The sequence below is a fragment of the Argentina silus genome (assembly GCF_951799395.1).
Source record: "Argentina silus genome assembly, chromosome: 17".
Classification (NCBI taxonomy): Eukaryota; Metazoa; Chordata; class Actinopteri; order Argentiniformes; family Argentinidae; genus Argentina; species Argentina silus.
In genome coordinates, this window is record NC_139671.1 from 6964307 (window position 1) to 6983510 (window position 19204).

The 19204-nt window shown below is 43.7% G+C and overlaps 1 protein-coding gene across 1 annotated transcript; it reads left to right on the forward strand.

Annotated features, from left to right (window-relative positions):
* Nucleotides 1-915: 915 nt before the first annotated feature.
* On the forward strand, nt 916-16841 carry apobb.1 (apolipoprotein Bb, tandem duplicate 1; the record flags this gene model as incomplete). The annotated part of the gene is made up of 29 exons (XM_083688285.1): nt 916-1019; nt 1346-1378; nt 1609-1721; nt 1830-1975; nt 2172-2319; nt 2572-2724; nt 2863-2987; nt 3106-3191; nt 3306-3756; nt 3883-3997; nt 4100-4246; nt 4345-4556; nt 4709-4904; nt 5029-5208; nt 5740-5943; nt 6096-6263; nt 6373-6578; nt 6705-6887; nt 6976-7106; nt 7217-7427; nt 7521-7693; nt 7866-8029; nt 8144-8253; nt 8356-8729; nt 8845-14883; nt 15130-15241; nt 15377-15400; nt 15540-15726; nt 15849-16841. Exons 1-29 carry the CDS (start codon nt 965-967, stop codon nt 16839-16841), a joined length of 11439 nt encoding a protein of 3812 aa, XP_083544411.1. The 5' UTR covers nt 916-964.
* Between the last annotated feature and the right edge of the window lie 2363 nt (nt 16842-19204).

Here is a 19204-nt window from a genome sequence, read left to right on the forward strand (position 1 = left end):
AAATTATGCAATGAAATTTGTTTTGGACTTCACCCAGACCCCAGCTAGTTCTGATCTGTGGCATTGGCCTTTGCCAGGCTCTGCTACTGTTGCCTAATGTATTTAGAGAGAGTGAGGTGTGATCATTTACTACACATTATGTCCATATTATTTAAATGATAATAATGATAATTTAATGGATACGCTCACAGTGTTGACTCGCTTGTTTCATGAGAAAAGTTGGTAACTGTAACTGTCATGAACATAGCATTATTAGCTTAAAGATGACTGATTAATTCCACATCAATAAAGGACAGTATTTGCAATGCATCACAATCTAAATAATATAGGTTTTTTTTACAAAAAAGACAAAGACAAACAGTTAGAATAAAAAAAACAAGGTGGTCTTATGTGGTCTTAAATGCATGATGTGAATAAAAAGGGCAGATGTATAGTCATTTCTTATGCATTGCTTTATCTATGCACATTTTATTGAAAGAGAGCTTAACTAAAGACATTGCATTACAATTTGATCATATACAAATTAGACTTACAGTTCATTACAATCGATCATTTGGTTACATTCTCTACCCTTCAGACAAGTAAATTAACGCCTGTAATAAAATGTTTTAGAGTATCTTGTCCAATGTTAAATACATTTAAATGAACACTTTTTTCAGCATTTCATTATAAGCCCATGCTCATTTTGAACAATCTTTGAACGTCTGTGTTCCAAAAAAAGAAAAAAAAAGACTGATTCTGCAAGTTGGCTATCATATCCATGGGCAGATTTATGAAACTAGTTGCCTTTGTCCCTCCACACGAACATATGTGATGGACTTTGGAATAGGGGTAGTACTGTCTGCAACTCCCACCTCCCCTTTCTATAGAATACCTGGGGTATAAAAGCCCTGTGCTGTGGTTGAAGAATCAGTCTCAACTGAGTACTCGCCAAACCAAAGGAGAGAGCTTCAACGAACCCATCATGGGTGACTCAAAGCTTTGCCTTTTGCTGCTTCTAAGCACCATTGCCTTGACCTGTAAGTGCCTCTCTGACTGCTCCCTGAATCTTACCTGGTGGTATTTTGTCTTCAAAGTTTTAATGGTTTTAGTTTTCATGTATTTTGTTTTTTATTTTAGTTAAGAATGTTTTTTATTCAAAGTATTCTACGACCAAGCCATAGATGTATCTGTCGCTGTTAAAATCTAAAGAATTACATTCAATAATAAGTGTTTTATGTTTTACAATATCACAATTATATACAACATTTTCATTTACTTTTTTGGCAAGCAAATGTCTTCATGTACTTTTCCTTTTTGTTCCTGTTTCAGACAAATATGTAAAATGTGTTTTATTCCCTCACAGATGCCGAAGAAGAAGACCACCCATCATGCTTGCGTAAGTGCCAACAAATCATTTCATTGTCTTATCAATTCAACCATCACTAGCTGTGGTAACTAACAGATTACATTCTGTATATTTGTACATAGGTGAATTGCAACAGTTGAGAGTTTAGATTTTAGAACTTTCAACTTTTTGGCCTTTGCACATATTGGTTATGATGTAGTTATGACAGTATGGTGGGTTTTCTTTGATCAAATTGAAAATGTATTTCTGTTCTTCCTTAGTGGCAAAAAGGTACAAGAGCTTCCACAAGTATGAATACCAGTATGAAGCTGAGTCCTTGAATGCCTTGAATGGAGCATCTCAACTCAGGAATGGACCCAAGGGCTCTTGCAAGGTGGGTGTCATACCTCTGAGAATTTAGCCTTCACCAATCAATACTCCCCCTACACCACCATTGCTGGTAGGGAAAACAGTCCTCTAAGCTCTGTGCTTCTCCCTGCAGGTCGAGATCGAAGTCCCTCAGACTTGCAGCTACATCCTGCGCACCACAGGCTGTAGCCTGAGTGAGGTGGTCGATATGGACACAGAGGGAAACCCTGTGTTTGGACCTGCCCCTGGCTCTGATGCCTTTGCTGCTGCCATGGAGAAGTAAGTATCCCTGTCACAATGTCCCATTATCCCATACTGTATGTTTAAAACCTCCCTCTCCTTTCTGTGGGCCTCCTCAGTCATACCAGTACATAATTCTCTCTTCTACTGTACAGCTACATGCTAATATATTTTTAGAAATACATTAATGAAATGAGCTGGTAAAAAAACCTCTGGTCTCTCTCTCCTTGTTCAGATATCCTCTGAAGGTTGTGGTTGAGGGAGTGTACGATGTGAAACTGTACCCTGAGGAGGGTGAGACCATGACCATCTTGAACATCAAGAGGGGTATCGTCTCCGCCCTTGCCGTACCCCTGGTGGAGGAAGAGAAGAACAAGATATTGGTACACGGCTTTTCTTTTTTTGTAAAACACTCCTAAATATTGTTGACTAACAATCAAACATTGTTTCATAAAAGTGGTTTAATTATCATAATTATTAATTCTATCATATTATGTATGTGAATAGCTCTATAGGGAGCTTTCAGTCACATTCAGAATGGAATCTCAGATACTTTTGGTGAAATAACATGAATGAGCATTTGTATTGAAATATGAAGAAGACAATTGACTTATTAGTTAACCCACCCTCTCCAGCCCACCATCCACGGCATGTGCAATACCCACAACACTGTCAATGACCGGTTGGACATCGCCACTGACGTCACCCTCACCAGGGACCTGTCTAAATGTGACCACTTCGTCCCCCAGAGGGACCACGCCAGCCCCCTGGCCCTCATCTCTGGCATGGTAAGAGTTCCAGATGGTAGAGGGCATTATTCAGAAATGTACCGCAAGAGATTAAATAGTTATTTAAATGTGTTTATATCCTTTATTTTCCCTGTATTAACACAATAACTAACCACCTCCCCCCCCCCACACACACAGCACTACCCTCTTGCCCAGCTGATCAGGAGCTCCCAGACCTGCAACTACAGGTTTGACAATGAGCACCTGCACATGACCTCTGGTGCCTGCACTGAGACCCACATCCTGGTGCCTTTCTCTCACAAGTGAGTGAAATATTATAATGCTCTCTTCAAATCATCCTATGTTATGTCATCTGTTCTATGTTATGCCTGTAGAATCAGATATGTGATGTATATTTACTATCTATTGTTCTCTCCACAGAGGAGAATATGGAGTTACCAACATTGGCAAACAGTCTCTGACTCTGCTTGAGGTGTCCGCCTACAACGAGAGAGTCTTCGAACACAGTAAGCCTCTATTCACTTTTTTTATTCTATTTTTCATTATGTGGATGTCTCAAACAATCAGAGAGTTAAAATAATTATTATGATGTCTAAAATGTGCTCTTTGTCTGTCTCCAGATGAGGCCAACGTTGTGGGTCTGCCCATGGAGGCTGCTGAGGACAAGAGCGTTGTCCAGGACAAGGATGCTGCTCTGGCTGTCCTGAGGGAACTGGCCACTCTGTCTCAGTCCAACAATGGTGAGAAGAGGGCCCACCTCTTCCAGAAGCTTGTGACCATGGTCCGTGGAATGAAGGCTGAGACCCTGAGCCCTGCTGTCCCCGAGGCCCTGGAAGTGTCCGGACCCCTGACCTACCAGGTTCTGGCCCAGTGCGGCACCCCAGAGTGCAGCAGCGCCATCATGCAGATCCTCAGGACCTTCGACAACTCTGCCATTGAGGTTGATGCTACAGTGTTCGCCATGGGACTGCTGCCCAACCCCTCTGCTCTCCTGATCAAAGACATCCTGGCTATGGCTCAGTACAAGCAGAGCAAGCCCATACTGTATGCCCTGAGCAATGCTGTCAAGAGGTGAGTGAGCACTTATAGTGACCATTTGTTTAATGATTACATATTTTCTTTCTGGGCCTTTCAATTTTGAGATTATATGTTGATTATTGTCTCTTATGTTAAACTTCACGTTGTGTTTCTCATCAGGTTCTACAAGGCTGAGGGCAAAGTGACCCCTGAGATCCATGCTGTTGCTGAGTTCATGGCTGCCCAGCTGGGTGACTGCACCGGAGACAATGAACACACCTTCTTGACCCTGAGGGTGAGTGTACCATCAATTCCAACTACCAACTACTCTCTGAACTCTGAGTACTCAAAATAGTTGAATCAGAGGCAATAACATTTACTGCTTTCTGTTCTCCAGGTTATTGGTAACATGGCCGCAGCCATGGGAGCCGCCAGCCCTGCCCTGAAGTCCGCTGTGATCCAGTGTGTGAACCAGCCTGAAGCCTCCCTGGCTGTCCAGGAGGCTGCCATCCAGGCCTACAGACAGACCCCTGTCCCTGAGGAGGTTAGCCAAAATATAAACTATTAGCTTGAAAACAACAATGGATAACCACATCTTTTCATTTTGTTTACTATATTGCAAATACGTTTTCCTTGTCACAGGGCAGAGAGGTGCTCATGCAGGTCCTTTTGGACGGTGCTAGCCCCCTGCAGAAGCGTGTTGCTGCCTACCTGGTGCTGATGAAGGACCCCCAGCCAAGTGAACTGGCTCAGCTGGCTGCTGCCCTGCCTATCGAGGAAAACCAGCAGGCCAAGAGCTTTGTCATCTCCCACTTGACCAACATCCTGGCCTCCACTAAGCCTGAGACCCAGGAGTATGTGAAGATACAATTTATATACATCAACTTTTCACTGCACTTATCAAGTTAGCACTTCAACTAACAACATAACATGTACTTTCTTAGTGTCTGTTGCATTCTCCTCATCATGAGTTTGACCTTTGCATTAATCCTTCCTCCTCTTACAGGCTGAAACAGAAGATTCTTGATGCCCTGCAGGGCAATGAGGTTGGAACCGTCATGGACCCCACCAAGTTCTCCCGCAACTACAAGATTGGATCTGTAGAAGGAAACATGATCTTTGAGGGTGCCAGCTACCTGCCCAAAGAAGTCATGCTGGAGATGACCCTGAAGGCCTTCGGCTATGATGTTGACATGGTGGAGGTAAAAATGAACTCAAGGAGTTGCCTTTGAACTCATGCTTTCTCTTTGCAGACATTTTTTGCATGTATTAGACTTCACATTTACCCTTCAGCTTCTGCTTCACTAAATACAAAAAACCTTTTAGGTTGGTATGGAAGGCACAGGACTTGAGCCAACTGTTGAGGCCTTGTTTGGAGAGAACGGATTCTTCCCTGACACTGCACTGAAGACCATCTACTTCGTATCTGACAAGATGCCCCTGGAGATCACAGAGGTTCTGAAGAATATGTTGCCTGCCCTGAGGAATGACAGAAAGAAGAGACAGGTATTCAAAACAATACTGTCTTGTTCCCGTTAATGCTTCACTTTATTTTTTCACACAGCTATCATTGTAATTCTGTGATTTTACAGTGCTGTTTCTTAAATTGTTTTCCTAAATGGCATAATAATTAAGGCCCCCCGCCAGTCTATCAGAAAACAGACAAAAACGTATACGTAGGTACGAAGTCACTATCGGATTGTATCTGTGGAATTCCGGGGTGACGTTTGAAACAGCCTAGTAATTCAACAATGCTTGCACTTTTATAATTGGCTAAACGGAAAAACGGATTGTCAAAAGTTCAACTCCTCTGAACATGAGACATACAGACACTTGTCATCTCAGTTATCCTGTAACAGATGACTCCAAAAGACAATTACTGATTCGCTGAATCAGTAATTAATGGATACAATCTCTGATATTTTTAAACAATAGGCAACATTGATACCCAATGGTGCCTTTTATGAATTGAAGTGCTTGCCTTTTACCTTGTTCATAATTAATTTGAACATGTGCTCACTGCCTAATTTTTTCTAGGCTTCCCAGAACATCATGAGGGAAATTGGACGCAACCTCAACAAACTGGTGAGGGACCTGAAGGCCCAGGAGTCCCCTGAGGCCATGGTTTACCTGAGACTGCTGGGAAATGAGCTTGGATACCTTAAGACCAACGAGATGGAGGAGATGGCCTACTCTGCTGCTTTGATGATTGACAACTTGCTCAAGATGTTCCCCACTGATGTATGTACAAGGACACACACAAACTCAACACTACCACTTAATGGTTGTCAATTATATAATTGTGCTACTTAACATTGCAAAAATCTAATTAGACTAGAGATATTTGTAAAATCTTTTTACCATGCTAACGATGAAATCTTCATGTTCCACAGCTGTTGAAGGGATTGATGACCAAGGCTGACAATGAAATCTTCGCCCATTACATCTTCATGGACAACGAATTCTTCCTGCCAACTGCCACTGGTGTTCCTCTGAAGATTGCCCTGTCTGGTACCTTCACCCCTGGTATCAAGGGAGGACTTCACATTGCACCTGACATGGTAAACTATTCTATTCATTTAGAAAGATCTATTTACTTACCATACTCTTTTACATGAAAACAAATGTTATTCTATGTATAACTCATTGTGCCTAATCTCTTTCCTACAGAGCGAGGTCTCCTTCATGCCCTCTGCTGGAATTGAGTTTGTGACCCGTGTTGGCTCCCACATCCCTGAGTACGTCCTGTCTGGACTGGAGATGCACACCAGCCTGTACCACGAGAGCGGACTCAGTGCTAAGGTCGCCATGGTTGACAACCAGGTCAAGCTGACCATCCCTGCTCCCCAAGGCCCTACCAAGCTCATCAGCATCACGTAAGAATTTTAGAATATAAATGCAGATAATACTTAATAATAATCAACATTTACCTTTCACAGCTATTTATGTTAATGTTTACATTTCACAGCCATTAACGTTTCTTCCTTCTACCCAAAATACAGCAACTCCCTGGTGGCAGTGACCTCTGCTGAAGTGAAGACCATCCCCCCAATGGTAGAGGACCGAGTTGATGTGTCTGAGTGCACCCCTGTCTTTGCTGGCATGAAGTACTGCACCACCCTGCAGTACACTGATGCTAGCTCCCATAATGATGCCCCCTACTTCCCCTTCACCGGAGACAGCAAGTAAGCGGTAGAGCTACTGAGCACATATACTAATTCAAAGAGAAATCATCTTTATACTTAAACTAATGACAACAAAACATTTCTTTAGGCTTGCTGTGGAGCTCCATCCCACTGGTGAGGTCTCTGAATATACTGCCACCGTCGGCTATGAACTCTTAAGGGAGGGCGAAGAAGGCCGCCAGAAGGTTGACATGGTAAAACTGGTCCTGAAGGCTGAAGGTAAAGACTTAATTTGTAAATTCATGTTATAAAGTGCTACAATTATTTTACCATAATTTTTTCTCCTTTTTTCTTGGTGACTAAACTTTTTCTTTTTAACATGGACACAGGTGCTGAACCCACTGAGGCCACAGCATCCGTGAAGTACAACAGGAGGAAGCACACCGTCACCGCTGACATCCAGATCCCTGACTATGACCTGGAGGCCGGACTGAGACTGGGTGTTGTCGATGGCAACACTAAGGGCAAAGGAACCCACTCCATCTCCATTGACCTCATCAACAAGAACATCCCTCAGCTGTCCCTGGTTGGTCGTGCTAAGTAAGTTGAAATTGCAATTCCTCATATTTCTTTATTCTTTATAGTTTTTGTGTTTCCATTGCACACTTATCACCCTTCCTCATGGTTAAATAGGATTGCAGCCATGAGGGATGCTATGCTGCAGGTCCAGCTGCTCGTCCCTTCACTCAAGGCTGACGCCACAGTCACAGCCAACTTGAAGCGTGGTGAGGAACTGGAACTTGAACTTGAGAGTGACATCAAGCTCCCAGAGACCACCTCAGTGCAAAAGATCACCCTGAAATATGGTATGGATGTTTTTGATGTTCTCTCACTTTTTGTGCAAAGATAGATTCATTGTTTGGCTTATATTTAGCAACACTGTTTAACTATGCATTTCTCAAGATTTGTTTGTCAATTATCCATGGATGTCTTATACAAGTTCTCACCATATTTTTTTTAAATTCTATGATTTTCTAGATGACAGCAAAATTGAGGCTGAGATCAAGTCTGACATCAACTCTGAGATCCAAAACATCTTCCCTAATGCTGAGGCAATCGAAAAGATCATCAACGATGTTCTTGATCTGCAGTTGGGCCAGACTGACATCAAAGTCCGCCATATCCTCACCAAGTCTGTGGAGGTAATATGCAACTTTAATTTAATCAGTTTGCTATTATTGTATAACTTGAATCAAATAATTACTGGTTGGTTTCTTTTTTTACTGAATTTATGACAATAATTGGTTTTACTTCAGGTAACCAACAACTACCTCGAGCAATACGCTGCTGATATTCCATATGTGCAGAACCTGAGAATCTCAGAGATGCCCGACATTACTCTTCCTGAGAAGCTCTTCCTGAATGCGTAAGTAACCTTAATCAATAAAGAATTATCGTTACCCTCATTGCCAATTATTTGAGAAGCATTTCTAATTAATTAATCCGGAAATATAATTTTCCTGAACAGTGAGGCCACAGCTGCTTACTACTTCAACAATGAACGTCTCCTCATCGCCATCCCTCTTCCTCTTGGGGGAAAATCATCTGAGGACCTGAACTTCCCAGCTGCCCTGACCACCCCACACCTGGTTGTGCCCCTGCTTGGCCTGGAGATTGCCTCCATTCAGATCCCCATCCCTGAGCTTTTTGTTCCTGAGACCCTTGCTGTGCCTGTGCCCCTCTTCGGAAAAGCTGAGATTTCCACTAAGGTGAACAGCAACCTCTACAACTTGGAGGGCTCAGTGTCTGCTGGCAGAGATGCTGTTGAGACACCAAGCTACTCAGCCAAGTTTGAAGTGGTTGGCACCTCTCCTTTGGACCTCCTTTCCATCAAGATTGAAGGTACAATCTCACCTGCAAACATCTCATTCTTTTATTTTAATTAATATAAAATTCATAATCTGGTATTTATGCAGATATGTTAAAATGAATTATTTTTCTCTTCACTTGTAAATAGGCTCTGGATTGCTTGCCAGCACTCCTGCTGATTCCATCAAGGCCCATGTGAAGACCTCTGTGAGCCACAAGCTTATTGATGCCAGCATTAGCATCATGGAAGTTGGAACTATCACCGACAAGATCAACGTGAAATCTAGCAGCAAGATCGAAGCAACAAGCCCTCTGGGTCTGAATGTAGCTCTGGAGCACACTGGCCTGGTTGGCTTCAATTCTGAAGAGATCTCTGCTGAAAGCAACCTGGAAGGAACAGTCAAAGCTGGACCAATCTATGGCAACACCGTCGCCACCCAGTCTTTTGCCATCTTCCCATTCAGGTCTGAGGCAAAAATTGATTCTTCCCTGAAAATTGATTCCACCCTTCTTCAGGCCCAGAACACCATCGCTGCATCCTTCGCCAATGGTGAGCTGTCTGTTGTGTCCAACACCAATGCATACGAAGACCTCCTGACCCAGGCTGCAACACTTGCCTTCAAGGAAAACCAGCTGTCCCTGAAATGTGAAACCAATGCTCTTGCCCTTGGCATGAAGATCCAAAACCAGGCTGAAGCCTCAGCTGGTGCTGGTGCAGTCACTATCAAGATGGAGACCAATGCTGACCACTCTGAAAATCGCATTTACTCTCTGCTCACTGCCTCCTTGGATGTCAATGGCCTAGCTGTGAACAGTGACGCCACTGTGAAGCTGCTTGAGAATGAAGCTGTACACAAGGCTACCCTGACAATGAACAAGGATGGCCTGGCCACAAGCGCAACAACCACCCTGCAAGGCCCCCTGACCGTGGAGAACACCTTCAACGCTGGACTTGATGCCTCCAAAGCTACTGTGTCCATCGAGACCAAGAGTGCATTCCATGACATCAAGGTTGAGAATGCCAATGCTCTGACCATCACTCTCTCTACACTTGCCTTCAACTCAAAGGCTGAGGCTATTGTCAGCGAGAGCACCTCCTACACTCATGACATCACCATTGACCTGCAGCCCTACACTGCCTCTGTGAATGTGAACAATGACCTGAAACTGCTGGAAGCTCACCTTGTCAATGAAGCTCATCTGAAGGCAGAGCTCTACAAGGTCGACCTGACTGGGAGCCTTAAGGCTGCCTATGGTGAGGAAGAGATCAAGCACACCTATGAGATCAACTATGCCGATCTGACAGCTAATGCTAAGTGCAGCACCATTGGAAAACTCTTTGGAACTCACATGAGCCACAACACTGAGCTTGAGGTTGTTGGTCTTGCTGCCAGGATCCAAAATGATGCCCGCTTTAACTCCCAGCCTCTCCGCTTCGACCATAGCATCCGTGCCAGCGTCATTCCCTTTGACTTCAATCTTGATGCAATCTTCAATGCTGATGGTGACCTGACCCTGTATGGAAAGCAGAGTGCTCAGCTCTATGGAAAATTCCTCCTTAAAGCACAGCCCTTGGCTTTTGCCAGCTCACATGAATGCAGAGCCTCCGTCACCCAGCAGCTGAATAATGGCTTCTCACTGGAGACCACCGTTGACAACAAGATAGACACACTTGTGACTCCCCAGGAACAGAAGGCCACACTTAGGTTGAAGTCCAAGGTGAACAACCATGCCCTCAATCAGGAAGTGAATGCATACAACAATGCAGAGAGGCTTGGACTGGAGGTGTCTGGTACCCTCCTCACTGACCTCCTGAACACAGCTGACAGTGACAACCAGGAATTCATTGTTTCTGGATTCCTGAAGTATGATAAGAGCACTGAGAGTCACATCATTCAGCTCCCCTTGATTGAAAGCTTGCCTGCAGTCCTAGAAAGCGCCAAGATCATTATTGTGAGCATGGCAGAGGCAGTGCAGAATTACATCAACAGTGAAGAAATCAAGGCCAAGCTTGATGCTCTGCCCCAGGAAGTGAGTGACTTTATTGCTGGCCTGAACCTGGAAGGCAAGGCTGTCCAGCTGAAACAGGACCTCATTGCCCTCACCCAAGAGTATGCTATCACTGTGGAAGACCTGGAAGCCAGCCTGGTGAACCTTAAGGCTGCTGTTGAAAAAGTGCTGACTGACATTGCAACCCGTATCCAGGCCGTTGTTTCTGTAGCAAAGGACATGTTTGTGAGTGGCACTCTGTCTGAAACTGTCATTGCAAGGCTTAACCAGGAGTTGAATGCCTTTAATGAGGAATATGACATCAGTTCTATGCTCGTTGCAGTCATTGATGCTATCGAAGAGCTCATCAAGCAGCTTGACTTGCAGAAACTGAAGGACAGTAGCATTGCAATCCTGCACGACATTGATGCCCAGTATGAGATCAAGGCTAAAATTGAGCAGGCAGTTTCTGAATTGAAGCAGTTCATTGAGACCTTTGACAAAACCAAATTTGTTGAGGATCTGAGGAGCTACATTTCCTCCATCCACTTGGAAGCCTATGTTGAGCAGCTGATGGCTCAGATTCCTACTGACATTATCAGCAAGATTGTTGAGTCTGTCAAGGAGGTGATCCAGGAATTTGACATCATTGGAAGGTTGAATGCCCTCCACGGAAAGCTGAGAGAGCTGATTGTCAAGTATGAGGTAGACAAGAAAATTGAAGCAGTCCTGGAAAAGGTTGTGGAGCTCATTAAGCTCTTCAAAATTGATGAAACCATTCAGGTGGTAGCTAACAATCTGAAAGCCATCGATATCCCAGCCAAGATTATGCATTTGCTGGAAGAAGCCATCAATTACCTGAAAGCTACTGAGATCAAAAATGTGATTGATCATTTGAATGAATATCTTGATTCTGTTGTCCAGAAGGTTAAGTCATTTGATTATAATGCCTATGTGGATGAGGCCAACCAGATAATCAGTGAATACACTGTTTATGTGAACGAGCTGATCAAGGCACTGGAGATCCCGCAGAAGCTGGAGGCTTCAAGAGACTTTGTCAACTTTGTTGTGTCATCAGCAGTTAACTTTATTGAACATCTGAGGGAAGTCAAGGTTGCTGACATAATCAAAACACTTAAGGACGTCATTGACCATGCCATCTTCAATGACCTTAAGGTAATCTCTGAGAACCTGAAACAAAGAATCACTGATATGGACCTCAGAGGTGAAATCATCTCCTACCTACAGCAGGTGAGCGAATACTACACCAAGGCCATCACCATCATCACTGACTTGTTCAGCAATGTGGTTGATGTGATCCAAAATGTGGCTGCCAACCAACCAATTGTCACTGAAGTTAAGCAGATCGTTGAGGGAATTGTAACTGGACTGAAGACAGCTGAACTGGACTTACCTTCATTCACCATCCCTCTCACTGACCTGGTCATTCCCACCATGAAGATCAGCCTGGACAAGCTTAAGGAGATTGAAATCCCTACACAGCTGGATATCCCTGAGTTCACCCTCCTGGGTTTCCACAGTGTGCCAGCCACCACCATTTCTTTTGAAGATCTAAAGCAGAGAATTATAGAGATCATTGATTTCATTGCCAACTTTGAGATTAATATTGTTGATCTGGATGCGTTCTTTGGAGACCTTACCCTGAACTACCTACCTGCCCTGCCTGAGATTACCCTTCCCGAGATCACCCTTCCAGAGATCTCCTTCCCAGCCCTCCCTAAGGTTGCCGCTGAGAAGCTCCTGGAGATCCCAACTCTCCAGATTCCAGAGTTCAAGCTGCCCACCATCCCCAGTGAGATCGTGGTCCCAAACTTTGGCAAGCTCTATGCTGAGGTCAAAGTCAGCACCCCCATTTACAGCCTTAGGACCTCCGCTGAGCTCCAGAACTCTAAGGACAGTGAGATGACTCCTCAGATGACTGCTTTCTTGACCTCCCAGGCCACATCTCCCAGTTTTGAGATCCTCAACTACAACCTGGACTCCACTGCTCGTGTTGCTATCCCCCAGACAAACCGTGTGATTGTTGCAGAGACCTTGAAGTTCACCCACTCTGCACTTTCAGTTGAACACCAGGCATCAGTGACCCTCCACAGCCTCACAGCCCAGGCCTCAGCTAAGACCACAGTCAAGGCCACCACAGCACCCTACACTGCTGACATCGTCAACAATGTGTTCCTTGCTACTGAGGGTGGTTTGTCTGGCTCTATGGACACCACCTACAATCACCAGTTGAGCTTCCCAATCATCGGCTTGACCAGCGAGACCCATCTCACCCAGAAGGCTATTGCCCGCCAGTTGGGCACGACAATCACTCTGACCATTGGAAATGAGGGCACTACTAAGTTCAACTCTCTTGATGGCACCCACAAGAGCGACTTGTCTTTTACCATCGATCCCAGCACTGCCAAGTTGACATTCACCAGTGACACAGACACTGCACTTCTGAAGATGAAGCAAAGCATAGATGCTGATGGTGTCATCCTCAGCCACTTCAAATTTGATGCCCGCTCTGAGGCTGAGGGCCCAGCAATTAAGAACAGCCTTGTGGTGGCATCTGGAAATGCTAACCTGGGAGACATGAAGGTTGAGCTGAAGGCAACCCATGACACAGAGCTTGTTGGCGGAGTCAGTGGAGTCCTGTCCAACTCCATCAATGTGGTGATTCGTCCAATCGAGGTTGTGTTTGACTTCCAGAATAAGGGCAACACAAAACTTAGCCTCCATGAGGCTCTGACTGCCAAGATTGATCTCCAGAATGACTACTCAGCTACCTTCAAGCCTGATGCTCAACACATCAACACTCTGCTTCTTGCTCGCTTCAACCAGTACAAATATCAGTACAACTTTACCATTGACAACAACGATAAGGAAGCCGGCATCTATGCTGCTGTGGATGGTGAAGCTAATCTTGAATTCCTGACACACCCTGTAAGCATCCCTGAGATACATCTGCCCTTTGTTGATCTGCGCACCCCTGCCATCAGCGAGATAAACCTGTATGAGCACACTGGCTTGAAAAACCTCTTGACCACCACTGAGCAGTCTGTTGATGTGGATGCCAAGATTCTGTACCAGAAGAGTCTCTATGCCCCCATTCTCAATCTGGGTCTGGTCAGCATTCCCTCTCTGGGTAACCTGATCACAGAGCTCTCCTTCAAGTCTGCCATCTTCAATCTGAATGCCAATGCTGGACTCAATGGTGAGGATGACCTTGTATTCCGCCTGGGAGCTACCACAGCCTCTGTGTTTGAAAGTCTGAAGGCCAAGCTTGATGGCACCACCAGCCTGACAACCAAGCGAGGGCTTAAACTGGCCACTGCTCTGTCCCTGGAGAACCCCCACATTGAGGGAACCCTTGACAGCACCATCAGCCTGAACACTGACAACATGGAAGCTGCCGTTTCTGTGGCGACCGTTGCTAAGATTGCCCTGCCTATCCTCAACCTGGAAGTCAACCAGCAACTGATTGCAGACACCAAGACCAAGGCAAATGCTGTCTCCACCTTGAAGCTGAAGGGTGATTTCAACCTGCCCCTAATCAATGCTGTTGGCACGGCAGAGGCTGACCACAGCCTGAAGCTTGAGGGAACCCTTGAATACATCTCTGTGGAGTCAACCACCAAGGGAAACATTGACGGCACAGTCCTGGAAGTCAATGCTGTGTTGGGAGCCCTGGATAATGAGGCCAACATTTACCTGAATGCTGATGGCCTCCGCTCCACCTCCAAGATCATTGCCAATGCCAAACTCAACAATGGTGAGACCAAGGTCCTTGAGTTGGATGTGGATGAGAACCTGGCTGTAGAGGCATCCCTGAGCCGTGTGTATGCAGTGCTGAAATTCACCAGCAACAATGAGGCCAACTTGTTGACCTTCACCACCAATGGAAAGCACGTAGCCCAGGCCACCATTGACTTTGCACCAATGTCATCCCTGACTGCTGATGTTGAAATCGACATCTCTCAGCCAAGCAGCTTGGGTGACCTTACCATCTTTGAGAAGACTGTTGTCGAGCTGACAGCACCCAAGCAGAAGATCTCTGCCACTGCCAAGATTGTTACCCCTGTGTACACCACAAGCCTGGCAGCTGAGGTGGAGGGTGATGCCCCTGTCTTCAAAGTCGCATTCAAGTCCTCTGCTACCTCTGTCATTGTCTTCCTTGATTACGACCTGGATGGTGAGTCATCAGATTTTCTTTTAAACATCAATATTTGTATGGTAAAACTTTATAACAAGGTTGTCTTTACAAAGGGCTGTGTAACAGGGCTGGCTCTAACACACTTTAGGTACAGGGTATGCCATTGCCCACCCAAAAATGTCACTTTGCCCATATAACCAATACAATATACAGTATATTGCATCAATGCCATGATACATACATTTGCTAGAAAAAAACTGAAAATCTACATGTTTGCTTTAAAAGCTGCCATCACTGCAAGTATTGAAAATCTAGCCCTGAGTCTGACTGGCAAGGCTGTCCTGACCCACGCTGACTTGACCATGGACATTCAGCATATTCTTACCCAGGCTATGAGGTAACACTATTTTTGCAATGTATATTATACATTGATTGATTATAATGTTTATCAATTAGCATTCCAGCAGAGATGTTTTCTAACTCCATACCTCAGTTTATATTAATAGTTATTTTTTTCATTTTTGCATTTTAGGCAGAAGCGCCAAGAGGAGGGAAGGTACATATTACATTTCTATTCCATTACTTATCATTAATTATATATCTATTGCATGATCAAATAAAGTTTGACCTCATCATTAAATCAAGCTTTGCTTCACAAAGGTGATTATTCTTATCCTGTTTGTTCACTTTTTTAGTGAATCCCGCCACACCCTGAATGTGGACATCACCAGCCCAACCTTCACTGATGTGAACTTCCGCTATGCTGCCCGCAGAGATGGAGTCAGTGCTTCCATCTCTACTCCATCCACTGGGTTCTTGGGTCTCCAGCTCCAGGGCAGGATCCCATCTCAGCTGAGCGCCAGACTCTACAGCCGTTATGCTGTAAGTGTCCTTCACATTTGACATTACCTTTTTGTCACCATTCACAATTCAAGTAGTTTTGCCTTGTCTTAAACATCTATTGAAATTGTACTCATTGTGTTTCCTTCTCCCTGATCCAACAGTCTGCCCCTGAGGATGATGTTGACATCTTCATCATCAGAGCCTCTGCCAAGGATGCTGACAAGCTGAACCTAAAGGTTGCCTACAACATAGAGGCCCCCAATGACATGCTCGTTGGTCTGAAGGAGAGACTCCCTGCTGTCATCTCCACCCTGAACAGCTTTGCTGACAAGTACCAGCTTTTCGGGCATGTGGCAGGGCTGAGGAGCTCTATCATCAACCTCATTGACGAGGCCTACACCACTGCAAACAGCCATGCTGAGGATCTGAGCCAGCTGTCTATCCTCTTCAGGAACACCGTTGTCCAGTACCAGAAGACTGTCCAGGTCTTCCTGGATGCTGCCATTAAGTTCCTGAGGGAGACCCAGTTCAAGGTGCCTGGCTCTGAGGAGTTGACCACTCTGCCTGAGCTCCTCAAGCAGCTGACCAGCAGTATTGCAATTTTGCTTGAGCAAACCTTTGAGAAGATCTATGTAAATGTGGAGTACTCTTTCAATGCTGTGATTGATATGATCAGCACCGTCGAAATCAAGATGCCAATTGGTGATGTCATGACTGGAGGCCATATCATTGACAAGGTGAGGACCATCACAAAGTCTCTCTTTGCTGACGTTGCTGGTCTGTTGAAGCATCTTGAGAACCTTGACATGATCCTGGAGAAGCTTGGTGAGACCCTGAAGGCCATTGTTGAGAAGGCCCAGGAGTTTGTCGACACTCTGAAGTCTGACATCCTGGATGCTGTTGCTATCTACATCAATGCTCTCTATGGTAACCTTATCTCTGTGGTCAAGAATGTCCTGGACCAGTTCAATACACTGAACATAGAGAACGTGAACAGCACCATTGAATATGTCGTGGAGTTGCTTGTGTCTGTGATTAACCAGTTCAACAACACCATCTCTGGTCTTGTGCAGCAGGCTTCTGTGGCCCAAGATTATGTGAAAGTTAGTGAAGGAAAGCTTGAGATTGAGCTTCCCTTCCCCTTCCAACAGTGAAATGCACAGTCTATTTAACACTACCATCTGTTTAATATAATTCTTGCTCAGAGGAACAGAGCTCAAACAAGTATTTCAACATGTATTCAAAGCCTTTAGGTTAACATGTATCTAATGTTATATTATTTTTGTGTACATTACAACTGGTATACAGCACCAACATAAAAATGAAATACTCTCCTGAGTCTTACTTCCCTTTCTCTGTACTGTACAACATGCAATGAGTGAGTGTATAATAAAAAACATTAATAAAACACAGTGCTTGATTGAACTTTTTTAACTCAAATTTTATGAGTAATCTATTAGACCTTAGTATTTGAACTGCTCACATGTCAGGAGTAATGCAGACAGTAGTCAGTTGGATCATGGAAATGTCTTATCCTAAGAACATTATATTTGTTCAGTGCTTGGAGATATTCTGGTTATGGCAGACTGAGGCAGTGTTAATTAAGTGATGTTCACTAAATACAGTGACTTGCGTAAGTAATGGGACAGTGAAGCATTTTTTCTTCTTTATGCTCTACAAAAGTTTGGATTTGAAATCAAACAATTCTATGTGGTTAGAGTAGAGATTCACAGGTTTTATTTGATGGTATTTGTGTACATATTGTTTCAGGGTACCCAAAAGTGATGGGATAGATTTATGAAATCTCCAAATAAAATGTCCAGCAGAAAATAAAATCATGTTCAATTGGATTTAAATCTAAAGATTGACTTGGCCAGTCAAGAACCTTCCACTATTCAATTCTATTCTAGCCCCTCCTTTTTCCTCCAAACCTTCCACTTGCAATCACTCTGGTACATGATAATATTAATCTTATCTGTCCACAAGACCTCTTCCAGATCTCTGCAGGCTTTTTAGGGTTTTTCTTAAATATGGTGAGCTTTCTTCAATCATCCACTTTAGAAGTCTTCCTTGGCCTTCCAGCCCGTTTGCGATTGCTGTGGTCAACAGTGTTTTATTATGTTCCAAACTGTTGACTTTGGAACGCCTAAGGTTTTGGCAATTCTTTTTTGGGGGGAATTTTCAGACTAATAAAGGCTTCCTTGACTTTCATTGACACCGCTTTGGTACTAGACATTAACAGCTCTCTTATGCCTGCAAATGATGGGAAAGAACTCATCTGACTTGTGGGTGTGTGTGTGGGGGGGGGGACTATGCATAAAAAGTGTTGTAATTTCTCAATGGTTAAACCAATATGTACAACAAATATCATAAAATAAATGCTGAGAATCTCTACTTTAATCTTACAGTAATTGTTTGATTTCAAATCCAAACTTTTGGAGTGTAGAGCCAAAAGAACAAAAACATATTTACTGTCCCATTACTTATATTATTATTATTATTATTATTATTATTATTATTATTATTATTATTATTATTTCACTGTAACCTAAGTGGCAGCAATCCCTCTCATTTTGTTACCAAACATTTGATTGAGTCGAATAACAAATAATGCTGCCAGTAAACACATTTTTCAACAGGTTTTTAACTGATACCTATTTGATTGGATTTATAAAATGCTTTTCCAGACCCTCAAAGCAAGACAAGGGCTTTCCTCCCACAACGTTTATGCACTCTGATTTTGGCTTCCTTGTTTTCTCAAATATTTCCAGCCATGTTAGACCTCTCTAGATGGAGAATTTACCAGATTCTGTGAGCCACGTTTCAAATAGGAACCATATACCTATACTATATCCAACACATATCATACCACACTATTCCTGTCCCTCCCAGCAACGACTATATTGTGCAATGATCATGACAAAGCAGAATAATTATATAAGAATAATTAATCAGTCACAGATCTGTATATTGTAATGGCCTGACTGTGCAAAAAAGTCCAAATACTAGCATGTTCCCATGGAACAACCTGCATGTTTTGACATGTGCCATGAATGTAATAAAGTAATGCAGTTGGACCTCACCCAATGCAAAGTGATTGGGATCTTCCGCTCAGATACTGTATGGAGGAAGTAGATTTTGGCTATGGCCATTCATTGGTATGCAAGCTATTTAGCCATACATAGTTTAGAATACAACTATAGAATACAACTAGAGGACTTATGTTCAATTGTTCAGAATTACCTCGTCTAGTTCTCTGTCATATGTTGACGCTGAGCTTTGATTAGACCCTTTGGGCTGGTTTCCTAGATCTAGTATATGCCTAGTTCTAGACTAAAAAACATTTTAATGAAGAATTTCCATTGAAAATGTTATTTAGTCCAGGACTAGACTAATCTATGTGTGGGAAACCACCCATGTAGAGTCAGTTTAAAAATTACATATAGAAAGACATAGCATATATTGTTGTATAGTCCTCTTACCAATTAGTCACCTGTTTTAACAATAACCTGTGATG